Raw genomic sequence first — 16,110 nt, forward strand, 5'->3', positions numbered from 1 at the left:
AAGTCAACACACCTCCTAATATATAGTTAAAGTCATAATTATTGGCCTCTCTTAATTATTAGCCCCCCTGTTTATTTTCCCCCAATTTCTGTTTAGCGGAGAGAATATTTTTTCAACACATTTCTAAACATAATGGTTTTAATAACTTATTTGTAATAACTGATTTATTTTATCTTTGCCATGATGACAGTAAATAATATTTTACCAGATATTTTTCAAGACTCATCTATACAGCTTAAAGTGACACTTAAAGGCTTAACTAGGTTAATAAGGTTAACTAGGCAGGTTAGGATAATAGGCAAGTTATTGTATAACGATGGTTTGTTCTGTAGACTATCGAAAAAATATAGCTTAAAGGGGCTAATAATACTCACCTTTAAATGGTGTTGAAAAAATTAAAAACTGCTTTTATTCTAGCCGAAATAAAACAAATAAGACTTTCTACAGAAGAAAAAAATATTATCAAACATACTGTGAAAATTTCCTTACTCTGTAAAAGATAATCTGGGAAATAGTTAATAAATAAATAAATAAATAAATAAATAAATAAAGGGGGCTAATAATTCTGACAACTGTATATTCAGCTTGAACTTTGTCATAATTACAATTACAATACTCTGCCATACACAATAAATAGCAGACATCTTCAGTGTGGCCACTAATAAAGTTATCTTCGTGGTGACTATCCTTGTTTTTAGGGGCCTTAACCATTTTTACACCCTCACTCCCCATCCCTCAAGTATGAATGAATGCAAAAGGAGATCTTCAAAGGCAGATATGCATATCACATCTCAGCCAGTGGGTTCAATACTGCCCACGTCCAGTGCTGCAGCCCCTCCCCTGCATATACACACACTCACAAAGGCACACACACACACACACACAGCAGGGCTGAAATCGGCTGAAACAAAGGAGATCAGGTGCTGCTGACAGCCACAATCACACCACTTGAGAAAAAGGCACTGATCATGTTTTTTTATGACTTGCAGGGAGAGAAACAAGCGAATCTGTTAATATGTAATGAGAACCGCAGCATTTGAAAACAGGCTGTTTATTTTGGATTGAGCAGTTCATGGGGTTTCTTGTGTTAATGTCCATCTACTTGCATTATAGTCCTACATAACGGTATGAACATGTTTGTTGACTGTATCTGTCAGTCAACTAGCAGCTTGGCAAAACATTAAAAAATCAAATATGAATAAGCAAATATTGAAATATTGATGTAAAATGTAGGTTGGCGTTCAATACTGACAAAAAATACTATCAATAATTGAGATTTTTTTTTTTTCTCAATGATGCAAAATATATTGATGTAGCCCATATAAATTAAACAGACTAAAATGACCTGGCTTTATGTAGGACTCACACAACCATTAAATCACAACCATTAATCCTTAGTTTATTCAGTAACAAAACAACAAATTGTTATGTGCTGGCTTTGTGTGGATATTAGTACTGTCAAACAATTAATCGCATTAAATCAAATTCAAAATAAGAGTTTGCATTTATATAATGTATGTGTACTCACTGTGTTTAAATACTGTGTAAATAATTCTAAAAATAAGAATATACACACACACACACACACACACACACACACACACACACACACACACACACACACACACACACACACACACACACACACACACACACACACACACACACACACACACACACACACACACACACACACACACACACACACACACACACAAATGTATCCTATACTGTTGGTGTCTTTTTTTCTTGATTGTATGTGTAGATTGTTATGCGTGAAATTACTGAAATCTCATGCAAATACAGAAATGCACTGCAAACAGCACAGACCACATTGAAAGTTTCAGGGGACTCTAAAAAGTTTATAGATTATTTATAAGATTTTATGGATATCCACTCCCACTGCAGAATCATCCAAATTAATCTAATATTATAAATTCTTTCCAAATAGAGATTTTTAATTTGGTTAAATTGTATTCATAGCGAAAATTCGCTAAATAAAAAAAATATCGCAATGCTAGCTTTTTCCAATATCGTGCAGCCCTGCTTCTAGATTTAAAATAGTACCCCATCAATGGCTGAAGCCACAAAAATTAGAGGGTCCAATAAACGGCATAACATATTTTCGATGGTCGAAAAATTGGTGCATCTCTAATATCAACACACTTTTAGATTCCTATAGTTGCACATTTCTGCGGTACGATTGGCTTTTAGATCAATATAGAGTAAAAAAAAAAAAAGGTCCAGCGTTTATTGTTATTGACATAAATTTTATCACGATGCAATATAATATTGTGTATCAGCCCTAGTTAAATACAGCATTTGGATCCTCACTTCGCTTTTTCTGCTTTGAACTACACAATGTATCGCAAGAGAACTATTGTACAAAACCAGAATCACGCATACCAAAATGTAATATGTTTAGAGCATGAATAAAATAAGTGTTGTGGATGGTGTTAAAAAGGGTCAACAAGTCGAGTGTAATTTTCACAAATAGATCTGACAGACTAGCAGACACCTGATTAACATCTCTCTCAGATGGCACGCAACCCAATTTCAGTTCTCTTTAGTAGCATAGTTTGTTTGAACGATCAAAAACACACAAAATTGTAATAATATCTGTATTTATGTAAACATAGCATGTATTACGGCTGGGCGATATGGGCAAAAGATCATATCTCGGTACTATTAGGAGGAATGACGGTATACAATATATATCCCATACTGGTTACATGAGAGTTAAAGCCTTTATTAAAACTTTATTAAACAGTTTTTGAGCAAAATATAACTGAAACACAGGGGTTTTCCCTACCTGTTATTATCATCATTATAATTTACATTCTTATATTGTTACTTGTTGAAAGAGTAGATAACAGCGAAATATTAAAATAGAAAAAGAAATTTTTGGCAGACAAATGCATGTTTTTTTATTCTACTTTTTTTTTTTTTTTAAGTTTTATTAATCGCTTAAACTACCAAGCATTTGTACACTAGGCACACACAAATCAAATTACGTCCTCCAGATAAGGGGCTAAAATAAATAAATCAATTAAACAGACTTGATAAATAAATACAATGATTAGAATATAATCGAAATTGACGTCAATACACAATAACAGAGCAGAACGCAGAGCTAAATGTCTTATAACATAAAGATAAAGAGAGACCATCGTGTAATAAATACTGAACTTATAATCAGTGAATATGAGGTGGTTTCACTTTCAAAATGTGGTATAAAATCAACCCATTTTGGTGTTGTTAATTCTTTTGAACACATTCAGGTGCTGCTTGTCAATTTGACAAGGTTTCTATTTTCGTTCTTGCTGTCAATTGAGGAAGAAATGATCAATAAAAGGTTTCTGATAAACTGCTGTGACAGCTGCAGACGTAGTGTGGCGCGCGTGCACGCGAAGGGGAGTCAGATTTGGATACAACACCGGCACTGCAAGTTCCTCCATGTCGCATGTAGTGATGGATCGCTCTTAAACGATTCGTTAATTTTAAACAAATCTTTTTGTACGACTTAGGGAGTGAATCATTCATTTGTGCATGCGCTCATTTGTGCAAGTGGAGCTCATGTGATACCTTGGAGGGGTCTGTTTCGTGCAGGATGCGCATGTGTGGCCTCAAACCATATCGATATGAAAGATACTGGATATGATCCCGCATTGCATTGGGGAATCATATTGATATATCCCCAGAACACGATATACCACCCAGCCTTAGCATGTATATGTGAACGAGGAACTTGAGGGAAAGAAAAATCTGACATTGAATTTATATGTTTGATTATTTATGTTATTTATTTTGGTGACATATAATTTATTTTAATGGTATTTCAGTTTCTATTCAGTTCAATTCACCTTTATTTGTATAACACTTTTACAATGTAGTTTGTGTCAAAGCAGCTTCACATAGAAGATCATAGTAAATTGAAACCGTGTCAGTCCAGTTTCCAGTGTTTAAGTTCAGTTCAGTTTAGCTCAGTTCAGTGTGGTTTAATAATCACTGCTGAGAGTCCAAACACTAAAGAGCAAACATTATTATACAACATTTGTTAATAATTATAGTAATTATTAATAATGCAATATTTTATTTAAATATCTTATGCATTGTGCAATATTTATTTTCATACAAGTAGGATATTTTGGTTTAAACCAAGTTGTCTTTAATAAATTAGAAACATATTTTTATTTGTCTATTTTTTTCTCATCAAAAATTTTTTTAATTTGTAGCTCAAAGGCTAAAAAGTGTGGGTCATGATCTGTTTAACCACTCCGGTCTAATAAGATGACGTGATGATTAAGATTATCATCAATATTGAGTATTATTAATTCTTTTACCGAGGGGTATAATTATTACTGACAAAAGTATGATATGAAGAACAAATACATCCTACAAAATAAATACATCATTGTCTGCCATCGAGGACCTAGTTGTTTACTAGATACAATGCATTGTGGAATTGCCTTCACCCTAAAAGGCATATATAATGCTGCCTACAATTTGGAATACTAACAAAATCTTTGAGTGAAACCACAGCTAACAATTAAGAATACTTACATCTTTGCAGGCTGCAATCTGGTTGATATATTCTCCGTCAGTGAATATGATGTTCTGTCCATCTGCTTGCAGACCTGGTAAAGAGAGAGCTATATTTAAAATGCTTTGAAATGAGCAGTTATTATTTAAAGTCTGACCTAACCTCAACTGAAACATAAAGACAGGGCAGGATATATAGTAGCCCCTCCTATTCTGAAAAAAAAATAAAAACAGCCAATAGTATAATATTTTTATCACAGCTCTGCCAGTGAGAGTGGTTGGGATCAAGCACATCAAACGGAAAGCAATCGAAAAATATTTGAAGGGGGCGGGACTTGTGAGATATTAGAGCATTTGATTGGTCAGAATATTTGATGAGAAACTGAATGATGAAGTGATGTCACAAAAATGACTGAGCCATTTAGGCGAAAAAGTGCACGTTTAAATGTTTATATCTTCTACATGCAGATTTTGTCACTGTTTTGGAGCAGACAAGCTTATAGATATCCTTAAAACAAACATACTGATTCAAACATCTAAAAAACATTATTTAAATTTTACGGAAGCTTTAAAGAACACCTATTTTACCTTTTTTTTAAAAAGATTTAACATGAGTCTTTTGTGTTTGTAAAGTTTCAGCTCAAAACACACATCAGATTATTTATTATAGCTTACAGAATATTGGAATTTTCTGCTTTAAACACAATGTAGCTGTTTTTGTTGCCTATGCCTTTAATGCTAGTTCATAGCACCCACCATTCCCACGTGCCTGTCAGAGTGTGCCTCAATCTCTGCCTTGGTTGCATCAGATAAACAGCACAGTGACAAACATGACGAAAGCAGATCTCACGTAATGTTTGTGAGAAATACTACAGTAAGAACTTTCCCAATGATTATTTAATGTATTTGTTGTGGAGTATTTCAAGCCTTTCTGCAACAATGACTACGTTTACATGGACAGCAAAAATTTGACAATACTCTGATTAAGAGTCTATCATGTAAACAGTGACTTTTGATTAATTTAATGAGATAAAGGTCATAATCGAACTTAATTTCTCAATTTAAGTCGCATTATTGACGTGCATTACAGACATGTAAATGCCTTAATCGAATTATTACCGTCATGTAGGACTTTTCGCTGCATTTTGCGACACACACACACACACACACACACACACACACACACACACACACACACACACACACACACACACACATATATATGTACACATACAAACACCCACGCAGCTGTTTGACACTCTTTGTACCTACCGAGTCAGTGCAGACCACAGACACCTGCATCGTAAAATGTTCTTCCATTCAGCATGTGGTATGAACTTTATACCGTAAAACAACAATCTTCCAGCAGTTTAGTTGCATTCAGTATCTCGTTTGTCACGGGGGGCATGCCCGAATGAAAGTGAAAGTGCCAAACTGCAGTCAAAGTTGACAAATTAATAATGAAACACCCGAAATTATATGAAACTCTGGAGGAAATGCGGATAGCACGGTGACGCAATGACGTTAATCTAAGTATGCGCTATAACATGTAAAACGGGATCAAGAAACATTCAAAAAGCAACTCATGTAAACACCTTAATCTTATTATTGTCTTAAGTAGAATAAGGCAAATAATTCGATTACTGATGTCCATCTAAACGTAGTCACTGAGTCACACACAATATCATAACAAAGTTCCCCTGATTTAACATCCACAAACAGGGATTGAAGCGTTTTTTTTATAATTTTATTGACATTTGGCTGTGGTTATAAAGACGGTAAAATCACTGTAATTCATTACAAACATGCAGTGTTTTAAAATGTTTTAAACTTGTAGAACTTGTTCTTGATCACATTTGAAGATGACTGATGATCACAGAGAGCCTAACAGATCTTTTAATCCCGGTTGTTTTGCGTAAGTCCTATCCTGTTGATATGATTATACGCATTACTACGGAGACCTGTTAATATGTGACTGTCAATCAAATTGGTGAGCGGGGAAATCACACTTCTACGTCACATTGCAGTTGGCACAAAACGAGAAGGATTTGGATCCTATATTAACGTCAGGAAATTAAAAAAAAAAAAAACTTATTGTGCTTATATGACCCTAATATGACTGTGGACACACTATACCTACAAAAAGTTGTGTCCAAACAGCTTTAAAAAGATGATTTTCATCATAGGCACACTTTAAATACAACAAAGATAATGTTCTACACATGCAGATTATTATTATTACTTTACTTTTCTTTACATTAACTTATCTATTGCTATTTACATAACATAAAATGAAGTCCAGTAGCTATTCAAATTCATTAATTCATTATTTGAATGAAAAAAAAAAAATTGCCCTGCCTTTAGCAAGCACTATCAAGTAAGAAAGGTGTTTGTACCAGGCACTGTGATGGTGCCCTCCTGCTCCAGAGTCTCTGGGTTGATCTTTATGGCTGCCATGTTGTGACTGTTCATGTCTCGATATAGCAAACAACCCTGTAAATAAATCAAGGCTGTTAGAAACACAGAATCACATTTTTGTAGTTTGAAGAGGTTAAAAGGTTACATTTAAGAGATAAAAATTTATCAATCCAACTTGTATAACATCTATACAAGTATGCTGACATTATAAAAGCAGAAAGTTGATGAAAAAGAAACATCGTTATAAGGCAAGAGGTCAATACCTGGGCGAATCCCAGCCATGACCTTTTCTCCTTACGGTTCCTGATACGTGATGTGGAGTTGTATACATGGCCCTGGAATCAATAGACTGTTATTAGCACCCACACAAACAAAATGATGAACAACCTGCTGTGTTAGCACTACATCATATCTACAACTCAAATCATCAAAAAGTAAATGAACAACAATTGAAATGAAGGTAAGTTAAAACTTAAAAAAATAATAATAATAATTTAAAGGCATAATTCACCCGAAAATTTTAATTATGCTTTTATTTAATACTATTTACTTGCACCAAAACAATTTGAAATGTTTTGCTCTGTAGAACACAAAGGAAGGTATACTAAAGAACATTGCATTGACTTCCATGGTGTTTTTCCTATTATGGATGTCAATTGTTAAAAGTTTCCATGTTCTAACATTCTTAAAAATATCTTCTTTTGTGCTTAACAGAATGCAAAAAAACTAACAGGTCTGGAAAAAAGTAAAGGGTAAGTAAATGATGACAAAATAAAATATTTAGGTGATTATTCCTTTTAAATGTAATATGTTTCTCAGAATCATGTTTAATTTGTTGTTGCAAAAAACTCATTACAGCCACCATATCAATGCATATTTGCATTACATTTTTATTCAAACAAACATTAAATACTGAAGACGGGTTTAGAAAAAGCATAATGAGTATGTAAAAAAGTGAACATGTTTAGCAAAATTGTCTTTTCGTCTTCATTTTTTTTTTTTAACTAAAAAAAGTGGGTTAAATTCCGAACAATTTTCTTGTTCTATTTATATTAGGAATACAATTAACACTTAAAAACCAAAATATAAAAAATGACAAAAAATATGAAAGTAAAAAGGTATTCAGCATGCTGGATCCACTCCCTGTCCAGCTGTAGTCACTGTACAGTGTGAAGTTGCTTTCACACAGGACCCAGAAAGTGTTGCCCTATGAAACCTGTTCATTTTAATCCATTTTTTCTGTTCATGTACACATATCCATAAAGTATCTATGTATGTAACGCACATGCTCACCGGAAAAGAAAAGTCAGCCAAATAATGCAGGATATATCTATGTAGTACACTTGTTTCTGCTGCTTGCTAGAGCGCTACTGTGCTGTCATGTCAAGACGGGTAAAATGGGTAAATCTCTCAAATCATTCACTGTCAATAACATTTTACTGTCAATAAACAGTTGGCTTGTATTTTTTTATTATTAATTTCATTTAAGTTATTGAGTTGAATATAAACATTTACTTTATATTATTTATTAAAATAATAAATAATAATTACAAAGCATTTTTGCTTCAGTTTTTAGCTAAAAGTGCAGCCAGAATTTTCATTTCGATGCGTTCCAAATTTACCTTAATTATTTTTGAGGTTTAAACATTGATTGGACAATTACAAGAGAAATTGTGCATTTAAATTTTCTCATGTTCATTAACATTAATTTTGTGCTATAACCAGAAATAAAGACAGGTTCAGTTCACTTAACATGATTGAAAATGTTAAATGTTAAACCCAAAATTGTTTATGTCTTTCTAGCAATCAATAATTTGATACTCCAGTCTCTCATGATATTTAACATCTCTAAACTGCATTGATGATAAGCTAATTAAAAGATGCCCTCACCCGAACGGTGCCGCTGTATCCTGAGCCTACTTTGTAGAGGCCATCTTTACAGAGCAGGTAAAGAAAGGAACCATCTGTTTGAAGAAGACAGTGTTCGTCGTCATCGATGTTCACCTCCTTCAGAACCCATTTGTTCATCAGTGCAGCTCGCTTGATGCCATTTCCGAACCATTCCTGGATCTGAATCTTCCCCACCAGAACCGCCTGCACACTTCTCTGTAGTGCATTCAGGATTGTTGGAACCTATTGATTGCACAAATACAGTCAGGTCAGATAGTTCATGAAAATTAGGCCTACTCAATTATGGAAAAAAACAATCGTTATTATGCATATCCACCGATCCATTAATTAAATCCATCCATCCATCCAAGAATGGGACAAGGTAAAAAAAAACTAACAAAGAGACAAAAATCAATCTTCCATTCATTCACCAATCTATCAATCCATCCATCCATCTAGTAAACTATCTATTCATCCATTCATCAATCCATTAATCAATCAATAAATCTGTTAATGCATACATCCATCAATCAAATCTATCGATCAATCAATGCATCATGAATCAATCAACCAATCAATCACTCAATCTATAATGGGACAAAGTAAAATAAAATAAATAAATAAGAGTTAATCATTAATCATCCATCCAACCATATAAAACTATCCATTTATCAATCCATCTATCTATCCATTCATCTATCAATACATCAATCAATCAGTCAACCAATACAATCAATTCATCAATATTCTGTCAATTCATCCATTAATGCGTTAATTAATCCATCAATCCATTCAATCAATCAATCAATCAATCAATTAACCAATCAATAAATCCATCAATGCATCCATTAATCAATCTATTTATTGATTCACCAATCAAGCAACCTATCTATCCATGAATCAATCAAATGCATCCATTTATCAATCAATCAATCAATCAATCAATCAATAAAGAATGGTACAAAGCAAAAAAAATAACAACAGTCAATCATCCATCCATCCATCCATCCATCAATCAATCCATCAATCAATCAATCAATCAATCAATCAATCAATCAATCAATCAATCAATCAATCAATCAATCAATCAATCAATCAATCAATCAATCAATCCATCAATCAATCAATCAATCAATCAATATACCATGAATCAATCAACCAATCAATCACCCAATCTAGATAGGGACAAAGTAAAAAAGAGTCAATCAGTAATCATCCATCCAACCATCTATTAAACTATCCATCCATCTATCCATTCATCTATCAACACAACAATCAATCAGTCAACTTATATAATCAATCATCCATCAATATTCTGTTAATCCATTCATTAATGCATTAATTAATCCATCTATTCAATTAATCAATCTATCCATCAATCCATCCATTTATCCATTAATTAATCAATCCAATCAATCTATCAATCCATTAACCAATCAATCAGTCAATGCAGCCATCCGTCAATCCATCAACCATTAAATCCATCAATCCATCCATGTATCAAATCCATCAACCAATCTATCAAATCCCAGTAAATAAAGTTGTTATTACACCTATACATTTGGGGGGGGGGGGGGGGGTTACATTTCTTAAAATAAAGAATGAAATATATAACAAACTGTGGAAAAAGTTACAAAAGTGAGCAGTGAGCGATTTAGTTTTTGTCTTATATCTTTTTATTAATAATAATAAACTCTGTGAGGCTCAGAACATGCAAACAACAGCACAAATTCTCTGTCGTGCTTTTAAAAACATAAATGAATTGATTACACTTCAACAAATGGGGCAAGTCTCATGATGCAAAAGTCACGTTACATGATTTCATTGAGTCCCTCGTGAAACTCAGCATTGTGAAGGAACAAATGTAAACTGCTGGAAAGGGGGCGAGATATGATGCTTTTTTAATATAATCTTTAGAGGCCAAAATCAAATTTGCATTTTGATTAATTGTAATTAATAAAAGAAAAGCAAATACTAATAAAAATACAAGTTTACCAGTTCAGCATTGCATGCCAATTTGGACTTTAAGCAGAATCAATATAACGATATAGCTCTAGCAAGGACAGCTGTTCCTTTATATCACTTTATTTCAGTGTAGTCAAAGAAATGTGTCATGCTATGAGAGTAATAACTAAAAAAGCCTTGGTGGACAATCCTGTGAGCAACAAATATTGAGTCTCTTTGACAAATACTGTAAAATGTGAGCAAATCTTTTTTTCTAATGTGTATAAAATGCGTGTGAGATTACAGGAGGCACTTCTGGTCATTTGGAATCACAAGGCTGTGCCACAAATAATCCTCTTCAGTTTAACTGAATGAGCTGGACATTGTTCTCCAGTTCATCTGATGTCAGAAGTAAAATGTAACGCATGGTTATGTAAATGTGCCATTGCATATCAAAAATATCTATGACAAGATCTTTTCAGTCTGCATTAAGCTCCTCCTGTACTGTTCCTGCATTTTTGCTTCTAATTCTACGGTAAAAATGTGGAAAATTGCATTTTCTTCATATTTGTAGACCACTTTTCCAAATTAATTTGCAACATATGCCATCATAGAGTTCGTTCATCCAAAAATAACAATTCTATCATAATTTTCTCAACCTTGACTTGCTTTAAAAGTTTTTTTTTTTTAACTTGGTTTTGTTCTTTTGAAAACAAAAGAAGATATACTGAAGATTGATGGAAACCTGAAACCATTAATATCCATAAAAACAAATACTATGTAAACCAATGGTTATCGCTTCAAATATTCTTCAATTTATCTTCTTTTGTGTTTCAAAAGAACAAAAGAAACCAGCAAAGATTGAGTAAAGAAGACAAAATGATAACATTTCGCTGGTATCTAAACTTGTATCAAATTCAGTACTCAGCTTATATAAATACACCCTTCACAAATCTAGCTATTAAATTCATATTTTTAATAGGAAGCTGTGCAATATTATATTTATGCAAATATAGTACATTAATTTAGTCAGTAATGAAGCCAAATCTGCAGCTTATCTAACAAAATAACTTACAATAACGGTAAAAAAATCCAAGGTTATAACAGTTTTGATTTTTCATTAGTTTTAGTTGTTGTTCATTTTGACTATTTGGTTTCAAATTTAGTTAGTTTTAATTCTTTTTTAGAAGTAGATTTACTTATTTTTATTGGTTTCTATATTTTGAAATTGCTTAGTTTTAGTTTAGTTTTTATTTAGTATTAGTTTTAGTTGCAAAATTAGTTTCATCTTAGTCAATGTAAGCCCTTTTGCGATGGTGTACGTGATGTTACATTTTACATACAGCTGCCACATGCACAGCTGACAGCATCCTGACAATTAAATAAAGGAATAAACAGAAGCTGTCGTGCATTAAAATGTGTAGATCTGGCAAACGCTGTTACCCGCAAACTCTGTCACACTGGCTTTTTGGTGAATGCTTTAGTCATTTTCATAGCGGACTTTAACCCAATGGAAGTCTTTTATCCACTCTTTGAAAAGTGTAAACAGTGGATTAACATTCACCAAACGATCACTAATAAGATGTGCCATTATGTGTAATTTTAGGTGGTTTCTAAAACAAAATCTGTCAGCGTTTTCATTCTCTCATCTTGAGCGGTTTACATGTTTGCGGTTGTAGCTCTCCCTGTCATCTGAGAAAAGGCATCAACTGAGTGATTGACAGATGATATTAACCAAACCGTTCATGTTTAGTTCTAAAGCAGCGGACCAATCAGAAGAGATTGAAGGCGGGGCAAGCACTGCGGGCTTTGTTTACTGCAACAAGTTGAAATGACAACTGTTTCAAACTTTACCTGAGAGTTTTCGTTGCTAAGATGCATTCTGCATGAATGTCTCCTAAATTTGCGCACGTAATGAACATTTTGCAGTGAAAACCGGTCGCAAGCCATCAATTTTATGCACTCGCATCAATGCTCCCAAATATATTTTGAGGTCGCATAGATAGAATTTCGGGGAAAAAACGTCGCAATTTTGAGCCCTACATAATTTTTTTTTTTTAAACCTGTATTCAGGACACATGAACACTATCATCCGCTCATCCTCAAATTCTAATACAACAGCCCGCAAGATAGCAGGCCTACCTACCTACGAAGTACCGTTCGATGTGTGCAAGGGTGCTTCTGGGAATATATACAAAGTAGTGATATGAAGTTCAGATCTTTTTCGTGAACCGGATGATGACAATCCTTCCATGTTAGGGCTCAACATATCAAAAATATGTAGTTAGCTATCTTAATTTCAGTCAGTTAAAACATCTTAACAACTTAAAAGTTTCTTAAAATTATGTTTTGAAGACCAACTGAAGCATGATTCATTTATTTAAATTCCATTACGAGTTTCTGTTATTAAATAAATGTACATTCCACCAGATCCTCAAATGGGTTTACCCGGGCTGAAGTCGTTTACTGAAGTTTAGTTTAGTTAAAGCAGGCTGCCATGTACTGTTTATGTTCAATTCACTGAATCAAACATGTGCGTTATTATAATTTCACCCATTCTCAAATCCAATCTCTGTGACTGTCTTATTAACACGAGAAATTGGTTTATTTAGATTGAGAGGAGGGTGAGAGGAGGGCATGTTAAAAAGTAAGTCTTTGTAGATAAGTGCTTACTGGAGAGGTGAATCGCTTCAAATGATTCAGTTCAATTTGGTGAACTAGTTTAACCTGTTCTCTAAGAAGATCTGGTTAAAAAGAATGCTTCGTTCTCGATCAGATTCACTAATACTGAAATAAAACCCATTACTTGAGACAAATGTGTTAAATTAATATTTTTAAGTCTTTGCTCGGGTCGCATTTAATACTGTCACCGTGCTGCTGTCATGTCCAGTCGTTGTTTTTGTCACAAGAAAAACAGCGAGGACTGCCAAGAGGAGGATTGGTTTTATCTGGCCAATGGCCTCAGGACTACAGCCTCTGATGTGCCGTACGAGTCAAACACCTGGCGTAAAACTGGCATCTAAAAGGCTTATGTATTGAAAACATTGACAAAGATGAAAACGAAGAAAGTTTAACTGTATAAAAACTATTAAATATGTTTATTAAATACAAATTTAAAAAAAGAGGAAAAAGCAAAAAAAAATATTAGCAAAAAAATGTAGGTTGTATTTTTTAATTTTTTGCAATATTTTGCTTGAATTTAATTGCATTATCTTTCAATTTCTAAATATGTCTGGTGATTAAAATATTATTTTAATAAATATTTCTGTTTAAAAAAATATGTTTTGTGTAAATGCACCAAAATACATTGCCTATATCCACTAAGAATTAAATAACAATCTTCATTTTCTAAACAAAGTGTTCTCTATTATGCTGAGGACTGTAAGTTATTTTTTTTAATTATTAAAATAAAAAATGTATTTATTTTATTGGATTTATTTCTATAGAAAAAGTTTCTACAATTTTGAAGAGGATATTTAACACTGTGATAAAAAAACAAGACAGTCCACCATTTTAGAGACATGGAAATAAATACTTCTGTTTTTTCACAGTTAGTAATTGGTTGTCATCCAGACTGATGGTGTTCAAACAATTTAGTCATTTTATCAGGCTATATAACTGAAATATATAGTTGAATGTCATCTGCATAACAATAATAGGAAATGCCTTCAAAATCATTTATCGGCTGACACAAATTCTGACCAAAAAGCAATAAATCCAAAATGGAGCCCTGGGGAACCCCACAGGACTGCTGTTGATGAGGTATAATTTTGTAGAAATGTTTAGAAAATCCAAATCGGGGGAGTTCTGAGAGATTCCAACCTGCTGTCTAAGACTCTAAACTTACATACAGTGATCAACAATATCAAAAGCAGCAATGAGATCCAATACAGAGCATTCTCCTGAATCACTTTGCATTAAGAGATCATTAAAAACTCTGAGAGGGCAGTTTCAGTTAAGTGCATACGACAAAAGACTAATTGGAATTTATCTAACACATTATATCCATCTAAAATGGCTAAGTGCTGATCATCTACTACTTTTTTTTGCTTTAATATGTACCTGTGAAATACAGTTGAAGTCAGATCAAGACTGATAGATCTATTGTTTGCGGTGGAAATTTAAATGTTTTATTAGACCCTAAATTAGATTCCTTACATTGTACAACCCAGCTAACGAACCCCTTAAGAAAACAAATAAACACAATGGTAAAATAAATGGGTTTGATTGATGTGTGGAAATACTTCCATCCAGGCCAAAGAGAAAAATTAGGCAAAGATTTGAAAAATTTGACAAAGACAAATTTAGAATTAAAAATTGTAACATAGCATTAATCGATATATCTGATCACACTTAAATATTACTCTACCTACCTTTGAAACTCTGACATCTGAACAATATCGCTATTAGGGAACAAATAGTAGTTGAAAAAAAAATTATATTGAGCAGAATGATAACGGATTAGTCTCCCTAACTATATTATGGGATGCTTGTAAAGCTGGTCTTCGGGGTAAGATCATTGCTACTACATCTCAACTAAAGAAATGTAGGCTTGAAAAGCTTGACACACTTAACAAAAATTTAAATAGATTAGGAATGGAGAATAAGAAAGGCCCTAACAAAAATGTATACCAGGAAATTATGAAAATTAAAACAGGAGTAAGATTACCTTTAAACCCAGGAAACAGAAAAAAAAATTGTGTTTTTAAAACAAAAAATATTATGAGTATGGTGGCAAAGCAATGAAGTTATTGGCTAGAAAGTTACGCAAACCACAGGTCGATACAACAATACAGAAAATACAAGTCCCTATATTAAAACAGCTATTTCCTAAATCAGAAGATATCCAGAAAGTGCTTGAAAATTATTATAAAAAACTGTATACACAAAAACAAAAAGTAGATCATAAAAAAAGTCACCTCTTTTCCTATTTCTTTAAATCTACCGTTAATTAGCAATAACTGGAACGCTGAACTATCCGCAGATATAACAGAGGAGCAAATAAATAAAGCGATATCCAAACTTAAAATAAACAAGACTGCGCAGACTCATGAGCTCTCATGCTGCTGCATATAGTGCAGCATATAGTGAAGCGCTAGGTCTGTAACAGTGCATGTATTCATCCCGAAAATCACAGTGTAATGATCACGGTTCAGATACGTGCCCCCACGGCGAATACATACATTAACAAAGACCAGTGGTTCCAATTTTTTCGTGGTTTACTGAAAACTTGCTACACGTAAGTAGAGGCACACAAAACTAGTCTTACCTCCATGTTCTTCAGATTGGTCCACTTCTCTGAAACTGACAGTATAA

At 33.3% G+C, this 16,110-nt stretch overlaps 1 protein-coding gene across 50 annotated transcripts in view; it reads right to left on the reverse strand.

Annotated features, from left to right (window-relative positions):
• The window catches only part of mycbp2 (MYC binding protein 2), a 232,201-nt gene that overhangs the window by 165,436 nt on the left and 50,655 nt on the right, over positions 1-16,110 (reverse strand). For all 50 annotated transcript variants that reach the window (XM_087266144.1, XM_087266142.1, XM_087266138.1 and 47 more), the window contains 4 exon segments: positions 8,851-9,093; positions 7,224-7,295; positions 6,939-7,035; positions 4,564-4,637 (listed from right to left, as the gene is read on the reverse strand). In XM_087266144.1, the coding sequence (XP_087122270.1) occupies positions 4,564-4,637; positions 6,939-7,035; positions 7,224-7,295; positions 8,851-9,093 (486 nt within the window).

The sequence above is a fragment of the Danio rerio genome, chromosome 9 (genome assembly GCF_052040795.2).
Source record: "Danio rerio strain M-AB ecotype USA chromosome 9, GRCz13ab, whole genome shotgun sequence".
NCBI classification, from domain to species: Eukaryota; Metazoa; Chordata; class Actinopteri; order Cypriniformes; family Danionidae; genus Danio; species Danio rerio.